The sequence below is a fragment of the Colobus angolensis genome, unplaced genomic scaffold (assembly GCF_000951035.1).
Source record: "Colobus angolensis palliatus isolate OR3802 unplaced genomic scaffold, Cang.pa_1.0 Scaffold2, whole genome shotgun sequence".
Classification (NCBI taxonomy): Eukaryota; Metazoa; Chordata; class Mammalia; order Primates; family Cercopithecidae; genus Colobus; species Colobus angolensis.
This window is the reverse complement of record NW_012115154.1, coordinates 26056684-26074218: the sequence shown is the minus strand read 5'-3', so window position 1 is coordinate 26074218 and position 17535 is coordinate 26056684. Positions and strand designations below refer to the sequence as shown.

At 52.4% G+C, this 17535-nt stretch overlaps 1 protein-coding gene across 1 annotated transcript in view; it reads left to right on the top strand.

The window, feature by feature from the left end:
- PTPRN2 (protein tyrosine phosphatase, receptor type, N polypeptide 2) overlaps positions 1-17535 on the top strand; it is a 789125-nt gene that overhangs the window by 437647 nt on the left and 333943 nt on the right. The window contains exon 11 of the mRNA XM_011941545.1: positions 11572-11636. Coding sequence (XP_011796935.1) covers positions 11572-11636 — 65 coding nt within the window. The remainder of the gene's footprint in view (positions 1-11571; positions 11637-17535) is intronic.

The window sequence follows — 17535 nt, the reverse complement described above, 5'->3', positions numbered from 1 at the left end:
GGCGTACGTGCATGATCCTGAGCCCGTTCCCACAGCGTACATGCGTGATCCGGGGCCTGTTCTCATGGCATATGTGCGTGATCCTGCGCGTGTTCCCACGGCATACATGCGTGATCCTGCACCTATGCTCGTGGCTGGCAGCCTATATTGGAAGAGAATTATGAGACTGCAAATCAGGAATCCTCAGATATCCTTTTATCGTTGACTCTTTGGTTCAAAACTAGAACTATGGGTGTGGAAGGTATAGGAAACTCCCTCCCTGCACCACCAGTGGCACCACTGGCCTTAGTAATAGAGGTAACACTGGTGGCATGATCATCCTACAGAGAGTAATGCTTGAACGCTGCCACTAGAGAGTTAATTTGCTCATGCTTCCTACAAGTCACTTATTCATTCCCTCAACAGACCATCGTTGAGGTCCTCCTATGTGCTGGGCAGTGTCCTAAGCACTAGAGCAAATCCTTGCTTTGTAGAACTGATATTCTGAGAAAAAATAGATAATAAACAAGCATGCATTATGTCAGAGGGTGATAAATGTTTTGGGAAAGAATGAAGCTGGATGAGGGGACAGGCAGGTGATGGGGTGAGGGCCCGATGTGGGGTGAGAACAGGAGGACCATGCCGGTGGCTGCAGACAGGCATTTGAGGCTCAGGAACAAACAGCAGGTACAAAGGCCCTGAGGCAGGAGCTGGCCAGGGCATCCCACACTGAAGGGGCTGCAGTGGCTGAGCAGGGGCGAGGGAGCTGCTGGAGGTGATGTCAGGGTGGCAGCCAAGGGCCAGGTTCTGAAGGGCCTTGTGTCTGTGGCTGGGACTGTAGACCTCACTCTGGGTGAGATGGGCCAGCACAGGGCTTTGAGGAGAGGCGTGAGTGTGTGTGAATGGCCAGCATCCTCCCTTCCCACTCTGTGTAGACTGAGCCCCTGTCCAGCTGTCGAGGGGCCCAAGGCCAGAGGGCAAGTGGCATTCCATGCTGGGCTTCTGAACATTTAAAAGTCTATGTGAGGCTCATTAGCTGTTAAAAAAATGCTTCATCCTTTGAAAAATATATGTTCATAGTGAAAAAATTATTTAAATGTATATAAAGCTATTGTTTTTATTTCTGCAAATTAATCCAATGAAAAACACAGTAGATTGGATTACAATCCTGTGAGTAGTGATATTCTCTCTCCATGGGCTGGTAAGGTTTGGCTGAGTAATAAATTAATGACATACATAATTTTGTAATTTATTATATATTTATTTGTAAATGCATTTTATTCCCCTTGTTTCATGAAATCACTAGGTTGTTTAATTACGATCTTCATAAAGTTGGAATGTTTTAGACAGAAATGATTCAACTGTAATTGCACATGGGGTACAAGATGTAAAGGTATTTTCATTAAAAATAAAAATGCATTTAAAATTGTAAACTAAAATTATGCTTAAAAAGTCACTTTTCTTCAAAAATATTTAATGTGAATTATTAAAATTCTAAAGCCAAATATAATTCAAAAAAATCAAAATTTTCAATCAAAAGTATTTAAATAAAGCTGAATTTTAAATTGTATTTTTTGACAGTTTAATCAAATTGTAGCCCATATTTTTATAAGAATAAGACATTTGCCATTTGCAGTTCTGGCTCTGAGATCCCCGCAGTTGCTGACGTCATGAGCTGGTAGCGTGAGTCGTGTATGTCCTGTCTAGACTGACGTGGAAAAGTGAAAGGGATTGTGAGATGCTGCGGGGCGCCCCCACGTTTGTCCGTGAGTGAGCTGACGTGTAAAGAAATGCCAGAGTGGGTGCCTGGCACTGCCAGGAACGAATACTTCTTTATGCAGAATGTTGGCTTTTCTGCAACCTGAACAGCAGGATTTGACACATTCGTTAATTTGTGTTTTCTCCTGCCTAAGTGCTTCCACTCTTCAAACCTCCCTGCTCCCGGGCACGAAAGCCCTCATGTAACACGTGGCTTCCATGGAATGCAGGCTGCAGGGGTGGAGGCCCTTTCACGGCTCGCGTGGCAGAAGTGCTGGGCGCAGGGGACATCGTCCAGGCTCGGCCTGCGCGGCCCCTCCCAGGCCTGGCCCGGCACCGTGGATGGAAGAGCCAGCCAGCCAGCACAATAGGGGTCTCTGCAAGATCCAGAGCAGAGAATGAGTTGCTGGACCCACCTGGGCATGTGGAGACACTGGAAGGTCCCGTGTGCGCCCTGAGGCCAGAATCTGCCGGTCTCACCAGGCGCGCTGTGCTGTGTCCGAGGAGGATAAAGGGGGCTCTGCGGCTGTGGGCCTGAGCTACTGGCCGGCTGGGGACCTGGGGGACAGACAGGCTTGGGGAAGTCGGTGAGGTCAGAAATTTGGGTGGAGACACCATTGGACATCCTGGTAGAAGCGGCAAGAAGACAGGTGGGAAGATGAGATCTGCAGAAAGGATGGGGCCTGAGGAAAGAAAACAGCTCTGAGCATCGAACAGACGCCAGTCAGGGCCTGAGGACTAAACACAGTACATGGAGGCAGAAGAGGGTGGAAAAGAGAAGTCTGAGGCCCAGCCCGGGACACCCCACACGTGGGTCAGGGAGATACTGCCACCGGGGACACGCCACACACGGGTCAGGGAGATGTTGCCGCCCAGGACACCCACACGCAGGGGGTGGATGTTCCCGTGGTGCCTGGCTGGCCAGTGGCTGCACAGAGCTTTGGTCTGGTCCTCTCCGAGCCCATGTTCTTACCCTCAGGCCCCACTGCTTGGTCACAGGGTGCCCCAGATGCTGCCACACCCACCTTGAAGGCTGTGTTATGCTTCATCCTCCCGCCCCCTTGGCTGTCCAAAGTGATTTCGGCACAGATCTGAGCATAAAACCTTGGTTCCTGCTCCCACCATCACCAGCCATGCTGTGACCCTTGTCTCCTCCCCGAGGGTTTGGGGAAGGATGAGCTTTGGGGGCCGAGGAGGTGTAGGGTCAGCCGAGGACCCTGGGCGCTGTGTGCCGTGGTGGGACTGAGATTAAACACACGTAAATGCACCCCAGCTCCCTCCTGCTCCCAAGGCATCTTGCTCACACAGGAGCAGGCCTTTGGCTGAGAACCACTTCCAAGGAGCAGCGCTGGCTGCCGAGAGGGCTACAGAAGGCCGGGCTGCGCTCTGGATGGGACCTGCCTCCAGCCACCATCACAGCCCAACAAAAAAGCTGTACATGGCCCGGCAACAGCGAGTCGTCCAGAGGGTTCTTGCAGGTGACAGTGTTGGGACAATACTCTGAGTGAGGCAGGGACCTCTCCACAGAAAGGTTCTCTCACCTGTACAGGAAAACCTGCTGTGGGGGGTCCTGGGTGGCCACCATCCCTTCAGGGCCCCTCCCCGTGCACCTCCCTCCAGCTGTGGTGAGGACCCCGCCCCCCAGCCTGCACCTGCCTCCAGGGCCAGCCTCTCCACCCTCAGAGACGTACCACCCTTGGGGGCACACCTTCCACAGCCCAGTGTCCCATGGGGCCGAGTGACAGCTTCCATGGCGGCTTCCAGACCTGTCCAACAGGTTGGGTCAGGGTGTCAGGATCTCGGGATCTCAGGATTTGCTGAGTGAGAGTCTTTGGTTCTGAAATGAGGACTGAGGAAGCATCACTGCATGTGTTTGATGTTAAGACATGTTAGAGATCCCAGAACCAAAGAAACTTAGAGTGGGGCCTTCTCCAGGAAGCTTCAGACCCTGGCGAGCCCCCAGTCTAGAGGGGCTCAGGACATGTGGGTCCTGCCTACCCCGTCCCTCCCTAAGGTCTCCCTCGGCCCCCAACCTATCCTCCATGCCACCCATGGTCCTAGGAGAACAACATGTGCCCCAGTGCCCAGGGGGTGCAGGAAAGGTTCACAGCGTATAGTAGTGAGTGAACGGCTTTGAGAAGGTTCGCAATTTTTTAAGTTTTTTTTTGGAGTTTTTAGGTTTGGCCTGAGCGACCAGCAGGCTGTTTCTCAACCTGGTATGAATAAAGACCCCATTTTTTCATAGACAACCTATTACCACTGGGAGAGCCCAGTCTGGGAGCAGCCACTCCAAGGGAAGGTGGGGACCCTCGTGGGCCTCACGTATGGCCCTGCTAGAGTTGTTTTCAGAAAACGACGTGGGGAAAGAGAATGGGCTGAAATAGGAAAGCATGGACATTGCTTATTTTTAAAAGATTCCTTTACAGGAATTGTGATCAGCCCTGCGACCAGGTGGGCCTCGTGTCAGTCTGCGACAGGGCGGCTCGCCTGGGCCCAGGAGGCCTGTGCACTCCCAGCGGCTCTGTGGCCACCCTGGGATACTCAAAAAGGAAAGGAGGTGCGGGCTGGGGCCCAAGCTCCGATCACTGAATCAGCTTCCTTCAAAGCTCGTTCCCCTTCCTCTTCCCAGGAATGACGTCCACTTTAAGGAAAGCCCTAGGCTGGGCACCTCGCTGACATGCACGGGGAATCCTGACCGGTGGCTTCCAGCTTCAGGAAGGCTCACCTCAGGGCAGGGGCAGGGTCCTCAGAGGTCCCCAAATTACCCGGAGATGCTGACCCCCTGCACGGGGGCCCTGGGTGGAAAGTGGCAGCGTGGAGGCAGCTTGTTTACGGTGGCTGTGGCACAGGATGCAGATCTTACCCTGGGGGTGTCCTTTCAGCTCAGCCAGAAACCAGGCTCCACCCCATCAGGGAGGAGGACCCTTCCTAAGGAAGCCAGTGGTGCTGTCCAGAAAGCAGGCCAGGCTCCAGGTGACAGCTTCACCCTGGGCCTGGGGGCTCTCCCTCCCCCCCACCTTCTAATGGAGCAAAGCCATTAAGTGATCCCCATTGTAATTAGGTTACAGAAGAGACTTCTGCACATTCTTTCAGGTTAAAATAACGAGGATAAAGAGAGTAGGCAAAATTATTCCACTGTAGCTGCGTGCTTAATTATATGGAATGCTGCATAAATTGTCAAGTGCAAAGAATTAGTCTGATAAATTAAAATACTCATTAAATAGGCTATTGCAGAATTTTGAGAACATTGTAGGGTTCCGCTTCTTCAGGTAATTTGCATATCCTTCATCTAGTGAATTAATTTTAAAGGACTTCTTTTTTGTGTTTGGAAACCCTTTTTGTCTCCCATGAAGATAAAAACGGGCCTTCTCTGTTGTTCTGTGCCTTTATTAAGGCAGCTTCTCCAACCGTCTCCACGCCCTGGCCTGACAGACTCGGGAGGCCCAGAGCTCGGCTGAAAACATAACTCAGACCTGGCATTTGATGGACATCTGGCTGAAGCAGACTTTTTCTTTTCTTCCTCCTTCAACATGTTTAGCAGAGACTTAAAACTTGGCAGTGTTGTCATGGAGTTCATAAAAAGGAACAGAAGAACACTGAGAATCAGCAAGCATTTACTCTAGACTTAAAAGGAGTAGGTGTGAGTCCTCGGTTAGACATGTGTGGGCAAATGTCCCGTCAGAGGACAGTGGACTCCCCAGTGCAGATGTGTCAGGATCAGAGTCCAACACGTGTCCCGATTCCACCAGCAGGGTGGGAAAGGGAGTCCACGCGGCCGTTTCGGGAAATCCGGTAGGGCATCAAGGATGCAGGAATAATGTCGAGAGGTGTCCAGGGTGGCCTGAGACCCACAGGATGCTGGGTACCACCAGGCATCGTTTTTCCTTTTAGGCATATTTGAGGTTAAAAAAAAAAATCTAAAGCAACAAACCACCGGGGTGTGCTGCAGAGGCTGCCTTGTGCAGCATTGACGGCGCAGGAGGAGGGAAGTGCAGCCTCTCTGTGTTTCAATTCTCTCCGCCAGCGAGAAATCTCAAAGTCAGAAAGTGAACTAGTGAGGACAGGCATCGCCGAAAGGGGCCGGAACACAGGACCCCATGAAGTCAGCTGATGCCCCACAGACACTGCCTCATTCCACAGCACCAAGGGAACGCGCAGACACCCCCAAAAGCACTCGGCAATCTCCAGAGAGATTTCCCTGGCAAGAAGCTGGACTCTGGGGACTCTGGGACCCAGATTCTGTGTTTTGTGAGACTCCCCGGCACCTCCTCAGGGCACTGCCGGGCTTTCCAGAGGATGGTGGAGTTTCTTGACGTGAGCTGGCAGGTTGCATGTCAGTGCCCAGCACAGTGCCGGGTGGCATCACTCAGCAGACGGTATGCGAGGCCTCGGGAAGGGAGCAGTGACACCGGGAGCCTATGGGCGCTGAGAAGCAGCCTGCGGAGTCCCTCACTCCTCCTGCGAGGGAACTGGCCTGTGGGGGAAGGAACAGACTCTCTCCTGGGAAACAGAAGAAATCAGGAGAATCCTGGTGATGTTTATGCTGTTGCTGTGGGTGCTGTTGGGGTGGGACAGCAATTCCACTGTGGGGGGAAGACCTTGATAGCTGAGTCACCCGGAGCAGAGTCGTCGAGCGATGCTCCGGCTGATGTTTGACGTTCAGAACACAAGCAGAAGCACTGATCAGCGAGTTAATAGCGCCAGAGACCAGCGCACACTGCAGTCTCAGACACGGAGCAGACACGGCACCTTCTCCTTAGGAATGACAGTGGCCCGGTCACAACACATGCGGCGAAACAGCTGCCACCACGAGGGCCATGGATTCGTCGCTTGCTGGGTGCCGAGACCTGGGCCGTGCTGGCTCAGAGGCTCTCGCGTGGTCCTCACAGCTGCTGGGGAAGTGTGTCTGGGAATCCACAGCCTGGACGGGGAGACGGATGGAAGTGTGGGAAGCGCTGGCCCCGCACTTGGCGTGTGGCAGGAACGTAGCCACTGCCAGCTTCATTACTTTTCAGTTACTTTACTCTGTGACTTCGATTTTGACTTACACTGTGGTCTCAGATTAGCTCGAGAATGAAACTGTCCCTTGTACTCTCTTAAAATCTTTCAGTACTTAAAAAAAAAAAATTCAGGTTGTTTGCTTCAATTGCTGATTTAAACGGACTGAACTAAAGTTTAAAAGGTCCAGGGTCAGGCTTGCCAGGCAGCACCGGGGGCGTGCTGGGAGGGTTGTCAGTGGCACATTTGTTTACTTATCCGTATTTTTAATTTTCAGCTTTTATTTTAGATTCCGGGAATACATGTGCAGGCTTGTGATCTGGGCATACTGGTGATGCTGAGGTTTGGGGTACACTTGCTCCCGTCACACAGGTAGTGAGCACGTCCGCCAGAGGGAGTTCCAGCCCTCTCTCCTCCCGCCTCCCTCTATATTCCCTCTTACATTCCCCGGTGTCTGTTGTTCCCGTCTCTACGGCTGTGAGTACCCGATGTCTGGTCCCCCCTTCCGTGTGAGCGCGTGTGGCGGCGTGTGGCTCTCTGACAACGTCTGGTCCCCCCTTCCGTGTGATAGCGTGTGGCGGCGTGTGGCTCTCTGATGATGTCTGGTTCCCGCTTCCGTGTGATAGCGTGTGGCGGCGTGTGGCTCTCTGATGATGTCTGGTTCCCGCTTCCGTGTGATAGTGTGTGGCGGCGTGTGGCTCTCTGATGATGTCTGGTTCCCGCTTCCGTGTGATAGTGTGTGGCGGCGTGTGGCTCTCTGATGATGTCTGGTTCCCGCTTCCTTGAGAGACCGTGTGCAGCGTGTGGCTTTCTGCTTTTGCATTAATTTGCTTAGGATGGTGGCCCCAAATCATGTCCTTTGCAGCAGCCTTGATGCATTTGTTGAAGAAAGAACACAGGCCCCTAAGCATCAAAGTGCAGTCATAGACCCTGAAGAACCTTGCCTGTCCTCGAGAGGCTCACAGTCAGCTCGGGAGGCAGCTCTGCCTGGAACTCACCACGATGCCTGTTTCACTGACTTGGAAACCATTTCTCAGCTCAGGTCCAGTGAAGAGCAGAGACGGTGCCACTGAACCACAGCACAAGCTTTGGAATCACCTCAGATGATCTTGTATTTATTGAACAATCTCTCAGACTCATTTATCAGCCTCACTCTTGCATGGGCATCTAAAAGGAGTTTTAGTGATCAGCGGGTTAAAGAATCCTGACACGTGCCACACTCAGAGCCCCTCCACGGACTGTCTCCACAGCACGATGCTGGTCCCCACGTGCTCTCCAGGCCACTGCAGGGCTGGTCCCCATGTGCTTTCCAGGCCACTGCAGGGTTGATTTCCACTGCTCTCCAAGCCACTGCTGGCTGGTCCCCACGTGCTCTCCAGGCTGGCCACACAGCATTTCTCATGAGCATTCCACTGTAGCCAACAAGATCATCCTCTGAGTTACTGTTGGCCACAGTGATGCCCTTTCTGGAAGTTCTGCTGCTGCGTGTTCCTGGCCTCTTGGGAGGCCCCCGTAGAAAGTGCTCAGGTAGAAACAAGGACTCATTCCCTCCTCAAGGCCTCCAAGGATGCGCCTTGCTGCGCTGCCTATTCAGGACAGTGGGAATTGCCGAGAGGCATCACCGCACTGGCCCATGCTGCAACCCCACTTCAGCTGGGGGAAATGTGCATTTCAGAACCAAGGAAACAGGGGCAGGAAGGCCCACTTGGGGAATACACAAAGCACTGTGCCAACAGCACGGGGGCCGTTTGCATCCACTCGGCAGAACTAGTTTCACTTTTTCAGGAATTTCGTGAGCCCGTTATTCATACAGCCATTGTGAAACATTGAATGATAAAAACACACTTAAATAAACTGTTTTAAGAGCAGAGGCGATCAATACTCAAGCTCACCATTTTATAACTGGTTTTCTACATGTTCGTGTCATCAGCACCCTTGAGATTATTACTGTCCTCTGTGTCTGCATGATGGGAACTCTCTCCTGTGCACTTGCAAGTCTGCGTCTGCTTGGTTCGGCCCCGCAGTGCCTCATGTTGGAATTCAGTCCCCATGTGCGACTCTGCCTCTGGTTGGTTCAGACCCGCCCTGCCTCATGTTGAAATTCACTCCACATGTGCGATTGGGCATCTGCTTGGTTTGGCCCTGCCAAGCGTCATGTTGAAAATCAGTTCCCATGTGTGACTCTGTGTCTGGTTGGTTCGGCCCCGCTGTGCCTCAGTTTGAAATTCAGTCCCCATGTGCGACTCTGCGTCTGGTTGGTTCGGCCCCGCCCTGCCTCATGTTGGAATTTGGTCCCCAGGTTGGAGGCACAGCCTGGTGGGAGGCCTTTGGATCATGGGGGAGGAGCGGATGGGGCTGGGCGAATTCCTCCTGAATGGATTCATGCCCTCCCCAAGTGGAGGTCAGCGACTTCTTCTCTCTTAGCTCCTATGAGAGCTGACTGTTAAGGAGAGCCTGGCCCTCCCTCGCCCTCTCCTGCTTCCTCTCTCCCCATGTGAGCTCTGCACACTGCACGGCTCCCTTCACCTTCCACTGCAGGTGGAAGCAGCCTGGGGCATCCTCAGATGCAGACACCTGTGCCATGCTTCTTGTGCAGCCTGCGTTACCGTGAGCCAAAGAAGCCTCTTTTCCTAGTAAATTGCCCAGCCTTGGGTGTTCCTTTACAGCAACACAAACGGACTAAGGCAGTGTCTCGACCCATTCCCTTTAGTAGTTTCACGTGAGTGCTGAAGTCAGCCGTGATAGGAGCATTTACACAGAGCAGAAATTACCCGGTGCCACAATTCACAATTCTGTTGTGCATGGGACAGGCAGCCTGCACACCATGAACTGTGAGACACACAGGGCCGTGCTGAGGATGGTGAAGAAGGGGGTGTCTCTGAGCACATGTGGGGCCTGAGCTGCCTGGAAAGAGGACTGTGTTTTCGTCAGACTGAGGAGCTCAGAGCATCCTGGCAGGGGACAGAGAACGCCTGAAATATGCTGAAAAGCCCAATATCTGAACAAGGAGAGCCACCTGGACCTCAGGGCCAGCAAGGCAAGTTCTCCATGCTTGCAGGGGACACCACTGAAAGGCTTTGAAGGACCACTGAAGGGTCTGGATTTGGAACAAGAGGTCTGGATGTTGAGTTCAAGGATGGACAGACAGCCTTAGACTGACTGCTCGTGACACCCTGGGCAGTGTGGAGAATGGACTAGGGCCGGGCAACCTCTTGGCAACCACAGCCTGCAGGTCAAATCAGACCCACTGTCTGCTGTTGTAAATAAAGTTTTATTGGAACACAGCCATGACCATCCACTTAGGCGTGGCCTGCAGCTGCCTCCACACTGCAAGGCAGGGCTGAGTAGCTGAGACAGAGCCGTGGGCCTGCCGAGCCTGACCCAGTTGCTACCTGCCCTTCCCAGGAAAAGGTTGCTCCCCGTGAACTGGATTTTCCAAATGGGCTGGGCTGCCAGTTTCATTCCTGACCCTGACATCGGTGATGCTCTGCAGCAGTGACCGGGGTGGTTCTCCGGTTGCTTTTGTGTTCACTTTCTGTTCCTCAGCCTGCTTAAAAGAGTCCGCTATTACCCACCTGAGGGAAGCGTGACGATCGGTCAGATGTCTCCTCTGTTTGCGGGAGGACATCAGCACTGATGACCTTATAGCTCTCTTGCCACCCAAGGCTTACGTCCGTGTCCTGCCCTCCCCTCCCTTGGGGCCCCACCCCATCCTAAAGCTTTAAAGGAGTTTTGCTTTAGCACAGTTTTCTGTCTGCCTCGTTCTTTCAGCGCAGTAGGTAATTACTTACATGTAAAAAATAATATGCATTTGCTCGAAGGGAAAAACTTTCCGTAAGACAACGGAGAGGCCACAAAGGTGGGAAGGGCAGGCTGTAACAGGATCTCATTCGCGTCCCTCCGAGAGGAGTAATTTCATTACCCCAGATTAACACAGGAGTGCTACAATAAGGGGTGAGAGTAATTGATATTTTCCTGCTGTCTCATCCTGTGTTAATCACAATTGCAAGGCCTCTTCGGTCGTAGGGTTTGCAGTGAAATTCCATTTTTTTTCTGGTTTTCATCTCCAAAGCGACAAGGGCTTTATGCAAACGCATATTTCCACAGATTCGTAAGCCAAGGTCAATTGCCTTGTGACACCCATCCTCTCTGTGAAGTGGGGCAGGTGGGTTTGCTGTGTTGGTGCTGGGATTACTGAGGTTTCATTTCCATCTGCTAATTGTTTCCAGAGCTCATTTCCCGTGGTTTGCCATCGAGTGCAATTCATTCTCTGAAAGTCTTCCTCATTCTACATCAGGAGAAAACCAGGGTGAGGCTTTTATGAGAGCTAAATTATTATAGGATGTTCCTGTCAGGGCATGAACAAGAGGCTGCAGAATAGCTGGCGGTGCTGATGACAGAAATACACACGTTCGACTTGGCCTTCTAGGGAGTCTTTTTATCAACACCTAATGCTGGTTAATGACACATATTTCCCAGTAATTATACAGCTACGAACGATGACGTAATTTTAAAATGAGACGTTGCAGTTTGCAGAGCGTGTCTACATATTTCTCATCAGTGACTCACGGTGGTCCTGGGGTCCTGGTGGGACATTCCTTTCTAGATGGAACCAAAGGCGCACAGTTGAGCTGGCCCGAGGGGAACCCAGTGGTCAGTGGGAAAATGGGGCCTCATTCAGGTTCTAATTCTGTGCCTGTTCATGACCCTTCCATTAAGGTAGATGGGTCAAGCGGTCGTGTAATTGAATTTTTCAATGGAGAAAAATGCTCAGAGGTGCCCGGAGACTGAGGACCTCTCCAACCTGACCCCTGTCTTTTTGATTTTTCCTAACAGTTGACAACAAAGACAAACTGGAGGAAACCTCTGGACTGAAAATTCTTCAAACTGGAGTCGGGTCGGTGAGTAACGGGAGGGGTGCTGTCTGCTCTGAGATCGGCGATGCCGTCTGGGTGCTGGCGAACACCGTGAGAACAGAGGCTGGACCTGCAGGTTAATTCAGCCAAGGTCCTGTTTTCCGGGGAGGACCAGTGGGCTGCGGCAGGAGCAGCCTCTGTGGGTGGGAAACGGGGACAAAATGTGCCTGGAGAGTTCAATGATGTCTTAGGGCCTTTGAAGTCCTAATTTAGTATCCCCACAAGAGAAAGCATTAATGGCTAAGAAGAACAGAGAAGCCTTCAGAAAACGTGCACTTCCTCCCCTCTTCAGCTGTTTTGTAGTTGCTGAGTGTGTGAAAACGAATACGGGCTAGAGAGATTTCTCTTTGCTCCTGGGATGCAGTGGGACATGCTTGTATCTTCAATATCGAAGGACGTATATTTGGGAGAGGTGATATAAAACGGGAAATGCTTCCATAATATCATTGAAAATCTATCAAGCCCCTGTGTGTCCAAACCTCACCATGCTGGTGTCAGAGAGGCGTCGGCCAGGCTCCACCAGCAGCCAGAGCCGCGGGCACTCTCCCCTCACATGACAACTTAATGAACTGCACACAGAGCGCGGACGCACCTCCTCTCAGGAATGGCGTGTGGCCACTCATAAGTCAGTGTGGACCGAAACCAATCTGCGCTCTCGCATTTGAGATTTCGGGTTTCACAGCACTCACCATTAGAGATAATTAACTGTGAAGGAGCGCTTATTTATGAGTGTGCTTGCTACACAGCAGAACCGCCCTCTGCGGAGCCACTTAAAGACAGGCCGCTTCTGTGGGGAAATCTTGTCCTCACCAGGCCCGAGACTCGGGCTCTTGAAATAAGAAGCTGCTTAATTGGCCGCTCTTCCCAAACAGAGGTTCTTGCACTTCCCATGCAGTGCCTGCTTAAGGAGAGCCTGAAGGGCTTTGAAAATGTCTGCATCTCAGTTAAATGACGGGCAGGGTGTGGGAGAGGAGAGCAGCCAGTGACTGATGGAAACTGGCCTCACGGCCCCGACAGGTGCTCCTGTTCTCGGTGTTTCTTGATGCCTTCCTGGCTCGTGCTGGATGAGTGAGGTGTTGGGCAGCCAGTGATGCCTGGTCTTTCCTGGAAGCTTACTGTGTCTTTAGCACCCAGCGAAGGGTGAGAAAGAAGCCAAGAGTCTGGGCGGCTGCTGAGAGCCGTCTGCATCCCACAGAAGGTGCAGTGACTGATGCGGAGGGACCAAGTGGCCTCGAGGTGGAGTCAGTGGGGGGGCGGCTGTGACCCCGTGTCCCACTGGCAGCCGTGTGTCTCCTACATGTGGAAGGAGCTGTGGTGTCCTCCTGCTTTTCCTCTCCCTCTGAGCTCATCACGTGGGGTGGTATTTGGTGCTAAGTCATTCCTACAGGGATAATGGTGTCCAGGAATTAGGGACAAATCTAGATGGACTCAGGTTAGAGCCGTCTCTGTAATCTGGTCAGAGAACGCGTCGAGGCTGGGACCGTCTGCTGAACTGTGGAATATTTAGGCCCCGTGAGAAGTGGCTGTGGTGGGCAGGGAGGTGGGTCCTGTGAACATGAAGGAGGCTCTGCTCTGAGAGGGCTGGAGGGGTAGGGGTGGGGGTCAGGGAATGGGAGACTCTGGGGTTCATCTGGGAGGTGACCAGTGTGGTGCCTGGTGTCCAGACACACCTTCCTCATTGAAACCTGGACTCTGGCCACTCCAGGAAAGCGGCAGGACATGGTGAGAGTCAGAGTCACTGACTGGGCAGCTCCAGCCTAAGTGGCTTCTGCCGTGTGCCTCGCCGCACTTTGCCTCTTAAGCATGGAAGGTCAGATGTTATTGTCCATGCACACATGAGCCTAGGGGATAGTGCCTCCCTGGCCGCCCACTCAGGACGGAGCGCCTTCCCACACACACTTGGGCCTGGAGGACAGCACCTCCACGGCCACCCTTTCAGGACAGAACTGCCCTTCCCATACTGGAGGAGCCACAGGGCCTGCACGCTGTGGCTGCAGCCTCCCAGCTCCTCCTGTCCTCCCCTGGGCACCTGTGATGTCTGGGCACTCCCTGCTTGGATTGGGGGAGTTTGGTCCTCCCAGCTCCTCCCGTCCTCTGCTGGGCACCTGTGATGTCCAGGCCCCCCCCCCGCTTGGACTGGGGGATCTGGGTTTTGTGCTGTACTTGGTGCTCCATTTCACTCAGGCCCCTTCTTGACTCTGCAGAGCTGCCCCTCGCCATCTGTTTCACGGTGGCCTCCCGTGGTCTCTGTGCTCACCCCGTGACTCTCCTTCCTCTGTTGACAAACGGGGGTCATCACAGAACCCGCACCACCGGGTTGTGTGCAGGTTTCTGGATGGCGGAGTGCGGACGAGTGAGCACTTGTAAACAACATTCACAGTCATTCTCACCGTGGTCCTGACGCCCCCACAGCATTTGGGTTAGGCAGGGGTTGGACCTTCTGGCTCCGTCCGCCGTGTCTCAGCACCCTCTGTCACGCCTTCGCCTCTCCCTCCCTCGATGCTACATGACGGATTATTTCCTGAAATTGTCTCCCACGTTCCCTCCTCCTCTGTGTCTAATCTGTTGTAAAACTCAAATGTTGGGTACTTTTCTCTTGGTTACTGTATTTTTCACTTAGAAAAACTTTTTATTTAGTAATTTATCAAATCTGTTCTTTTGCCTTCTGCTTTGATTATGTGTGTTCGATACCGTCTTTTATCTTTTCAATCATTTTAAACCTACTTATTTTACGGTCTCGTCCACACCCTCCGGCTGTTTCCTAGTCTTAGGTCTCTACAACTCCTGCTCGTCACGTCGGCCGAGCCCCTCCTGCGGGTCTGTCCTCTTCCGTGGTTGATGGAATCTTTCTTTAGAATTGTGAGCTTACCTTCCGCAGGGATTGATGATACTGAAGTGTGAATTTCTGTGTGAGAGTTTCTGGATAAGAAGTTTTGCCCTCACTGTCCCAGCGGATCCACTTTCGTGTCAATTGTCCCCCTGGGAGTTTCTGCGCCGTTCCGTGAAGTGTGGACCTGGCTCTGGCATGTGTACAGGTCTGGGGTCAGCCCCCCCCCACTTCCCCAGCTGGTGGGTGGTCTGTTCCTGGGCTTCAATCTTGAGGGAGGCAGGTCCTCAAGGTCCTGGGCCTCATGTGGAGTCCCCATCTCCATCCACCCCAAGGCTGCATGGGCTGTCCTCGTGTGGCTATCGGAACTCACCCCCCAGCTCTCGGCGTCCACACGCTGGGATCCAAGGAAAGGTTCCGAATGTCCAAGAGCCACTTGAGCAGCAGCTCCCGGTCACGCCTGGTTTCGATGGCTCCTCTCCGTGTGGGAATCTGGAGATCCCCTTTCTTCCTGTGCTCGTGGCTTCGTGCTCTTCAGAGCTGATGCCGTGTGTCATGTGGGATTTCGATGTGCGTGTCTGAGGGTCCCTGCTCAGCCTCCGTTTAGTGAGCTGTTCGTTCACTCCTAGATATTTATATGTGTCAGGCAGGTTTTAAGAACTGAAACTACAGCAGTGAATAAAACAGACAAACCTTCCATTACGGAGCTCCCATTCCAGGTGGAGCTGGAGGTGCATCGAGGAATAAGGCCCATTGTTTCCTCTGAAGGCAGAACCCAGCTGTCACCTGCATTGCTTTCTGCACTCCCTCGGGGCGATCATCATCTCTGTTCCCTTCACGTCGACCAGCTCCTCCTCTGTGAGTTCTACAGCTCGGAGTCTCCAGGGCCTGTGAGTTCTACAGCTCGGAGTCTCCAGGGCCTGTGAGTTCTACAGCTCGGACTCTCCAGGGCCTGGGTCCCTCCTCCTTTCTGTCTGTGCTCTCTCCTGCAGGAAGCTCACCTGGGCCCTGGCTTTTTATATCATCTGTTCGGTGATGATCCCCAGCTTGTGTCTCCAGCCCTGACCCGTTCACCAAGCAGCCTCCATTTCTCTCCTGGGAGATCCGCAGGGGAGGCTCACACTTAATGTGGACCACGCAGGGCTCTTGGGCTTCCTGCCAGAGCCCATTTCTCCCCCTAGGTTTTCTCATCTCTTATTGGAAGTGGCATCACTTTTTCTCGTGAAGCTCTGTCTAGGAAGTAGATTGATTCAATGCATGGAAGTCTGAATTGCTGCTCAGATTATCTGTGAAGTGGACTATTTAACTCTAGAAAGAATTGGCCTCTGCCCACCCCTGATACCCAGCCATCTCATGTGTGGGCAGGAAGGTTCTGCCTAGACTTGGGCTGATGGGCTTCCTGCGGGGGACCGTGGGGGCCGAGGGCAGGAGCAGGAGCTCACCTGCATGGCACCACGCCTCTGCTTCCATCCACGTCCGACCTGTGTCCTCTCTGGCCTCTGAGCGAGCAGAGGATAGACCTTGCCATTCCCAGGGGCAGAGGCTCCGTCATCCCTGGGACAGAAAATGACGAAACCCTGGAGTAATGTTTATTTCACTCACTGGTTATGATCTGGCCACAAGGAGCTCATCCACCCCGACCTGCCTGTCTTCCTGGCCATCTCCAGATATTTCCTCGTTCCACTAAATGCTGGAGACCAGCTCCTGGAGCACCGTCCTTCTCCACGTGGCCATTTTACATTTCAAAAGAGAGTTCTTCTCGAGCTCTTGACTCCATGGACGTCGTGCCCAGCAGGCCCTCAAGCCCAGCATCTGTGCCTCCCGCTTCATCCCTGCCCGTCTCCGTGGGGAGGCTGCTCCCGGGAGAGGGAAGGAGGTTGATATATTTGGAGTAGATTTGCGGTGGTGAAAATGGGATAAAGGGGTACAAGTTGAGAAATTTTTTAAAAGCTAATGATTTTTCTTCTAATTTGAGTTGCCTTATTCAGTATTAAGCCTGAATTTGACGATTCAGATTTTTAAAATGTATTTAAAATTCTAATCCCTGACTCTGGAATATGAAGCAGAGTTTGATTACAGAAATCTAATAGCATTTACAAAATCTCTCCCCTGCACTTGCGTTTAACGCACGTGATGACAGATAGTGGAATTAAAACCTTTTAAGCCAAATGGAAATATCTCAAAACAAAATTTAAAGGAAATGAACAGATTACAGTGCAGATACACACCCCTCATAGATGGGTGGCGTTTTGAGGTACTTCAAAATCTAATTTCTGATATCTTGAAAAGTGTTTGCATTTTATTCCAATTAATAAAGCCATGTTTTTTTCCAGAGAGTGATAATCACCAAAAAGCAAAACTCAAAAGTTTGGAAGAGAAACAATCTGGATAAAGGCAGATCCATGGCTACAGCCTTCTCAGTTGTATCCAGAGTTAGGGGTGTGTTCTAGTTTCTTAGCATCATGATAGACAGAGCAGAGAGGTGCCCTGCCCAGCGTTCTAGCTTCTAAGCATCGTGATAGAGCAGAGAGGTGTCGTACCCAGCGTGTCAGTGACAAGTGACCAACCCTGAGTCTCGGCAGAGCCCCTGCGGGCTCAGAGCGTGAACAAGAGGGATCTGAGCAGCAGCTGAGGGGAGGAGCTGCTCAGACTGGGGGCTGCCAGGGTGGCAAAGAGCCCCCCATCTCTGCCGAGGGAGCCTTCTCTCTGTTCAGTGTGGGCTGAGGTCAGAGGTCATAAGATGGTTCTTCAGGGAGCCCCGGGGCCTCCGAGGCAGTTGGGTGTGAATCCCTGCTCAGCTCACGCCACCCTCACGCTCCAGTTCAGCAAGCTCCAAGCTTCTGTTGCTGCTGCTTGTTGGGCTTCTGGGTGAAACTTTCTTCCAAGAAAGGATTCTGTAGCTAAGAATGTGTGGATCCCAAAAGTCCCTTAAAAGTCTATGAACCTATGGTCATGCATCCAGCCCGTGAATAATGTGAATTTCCTGTGTGATGTGTGTTACCTGGGGTGGGGGCCGGGGGGGGTGAGAATCCACCCCGTGAATAATGTGAATTTCCT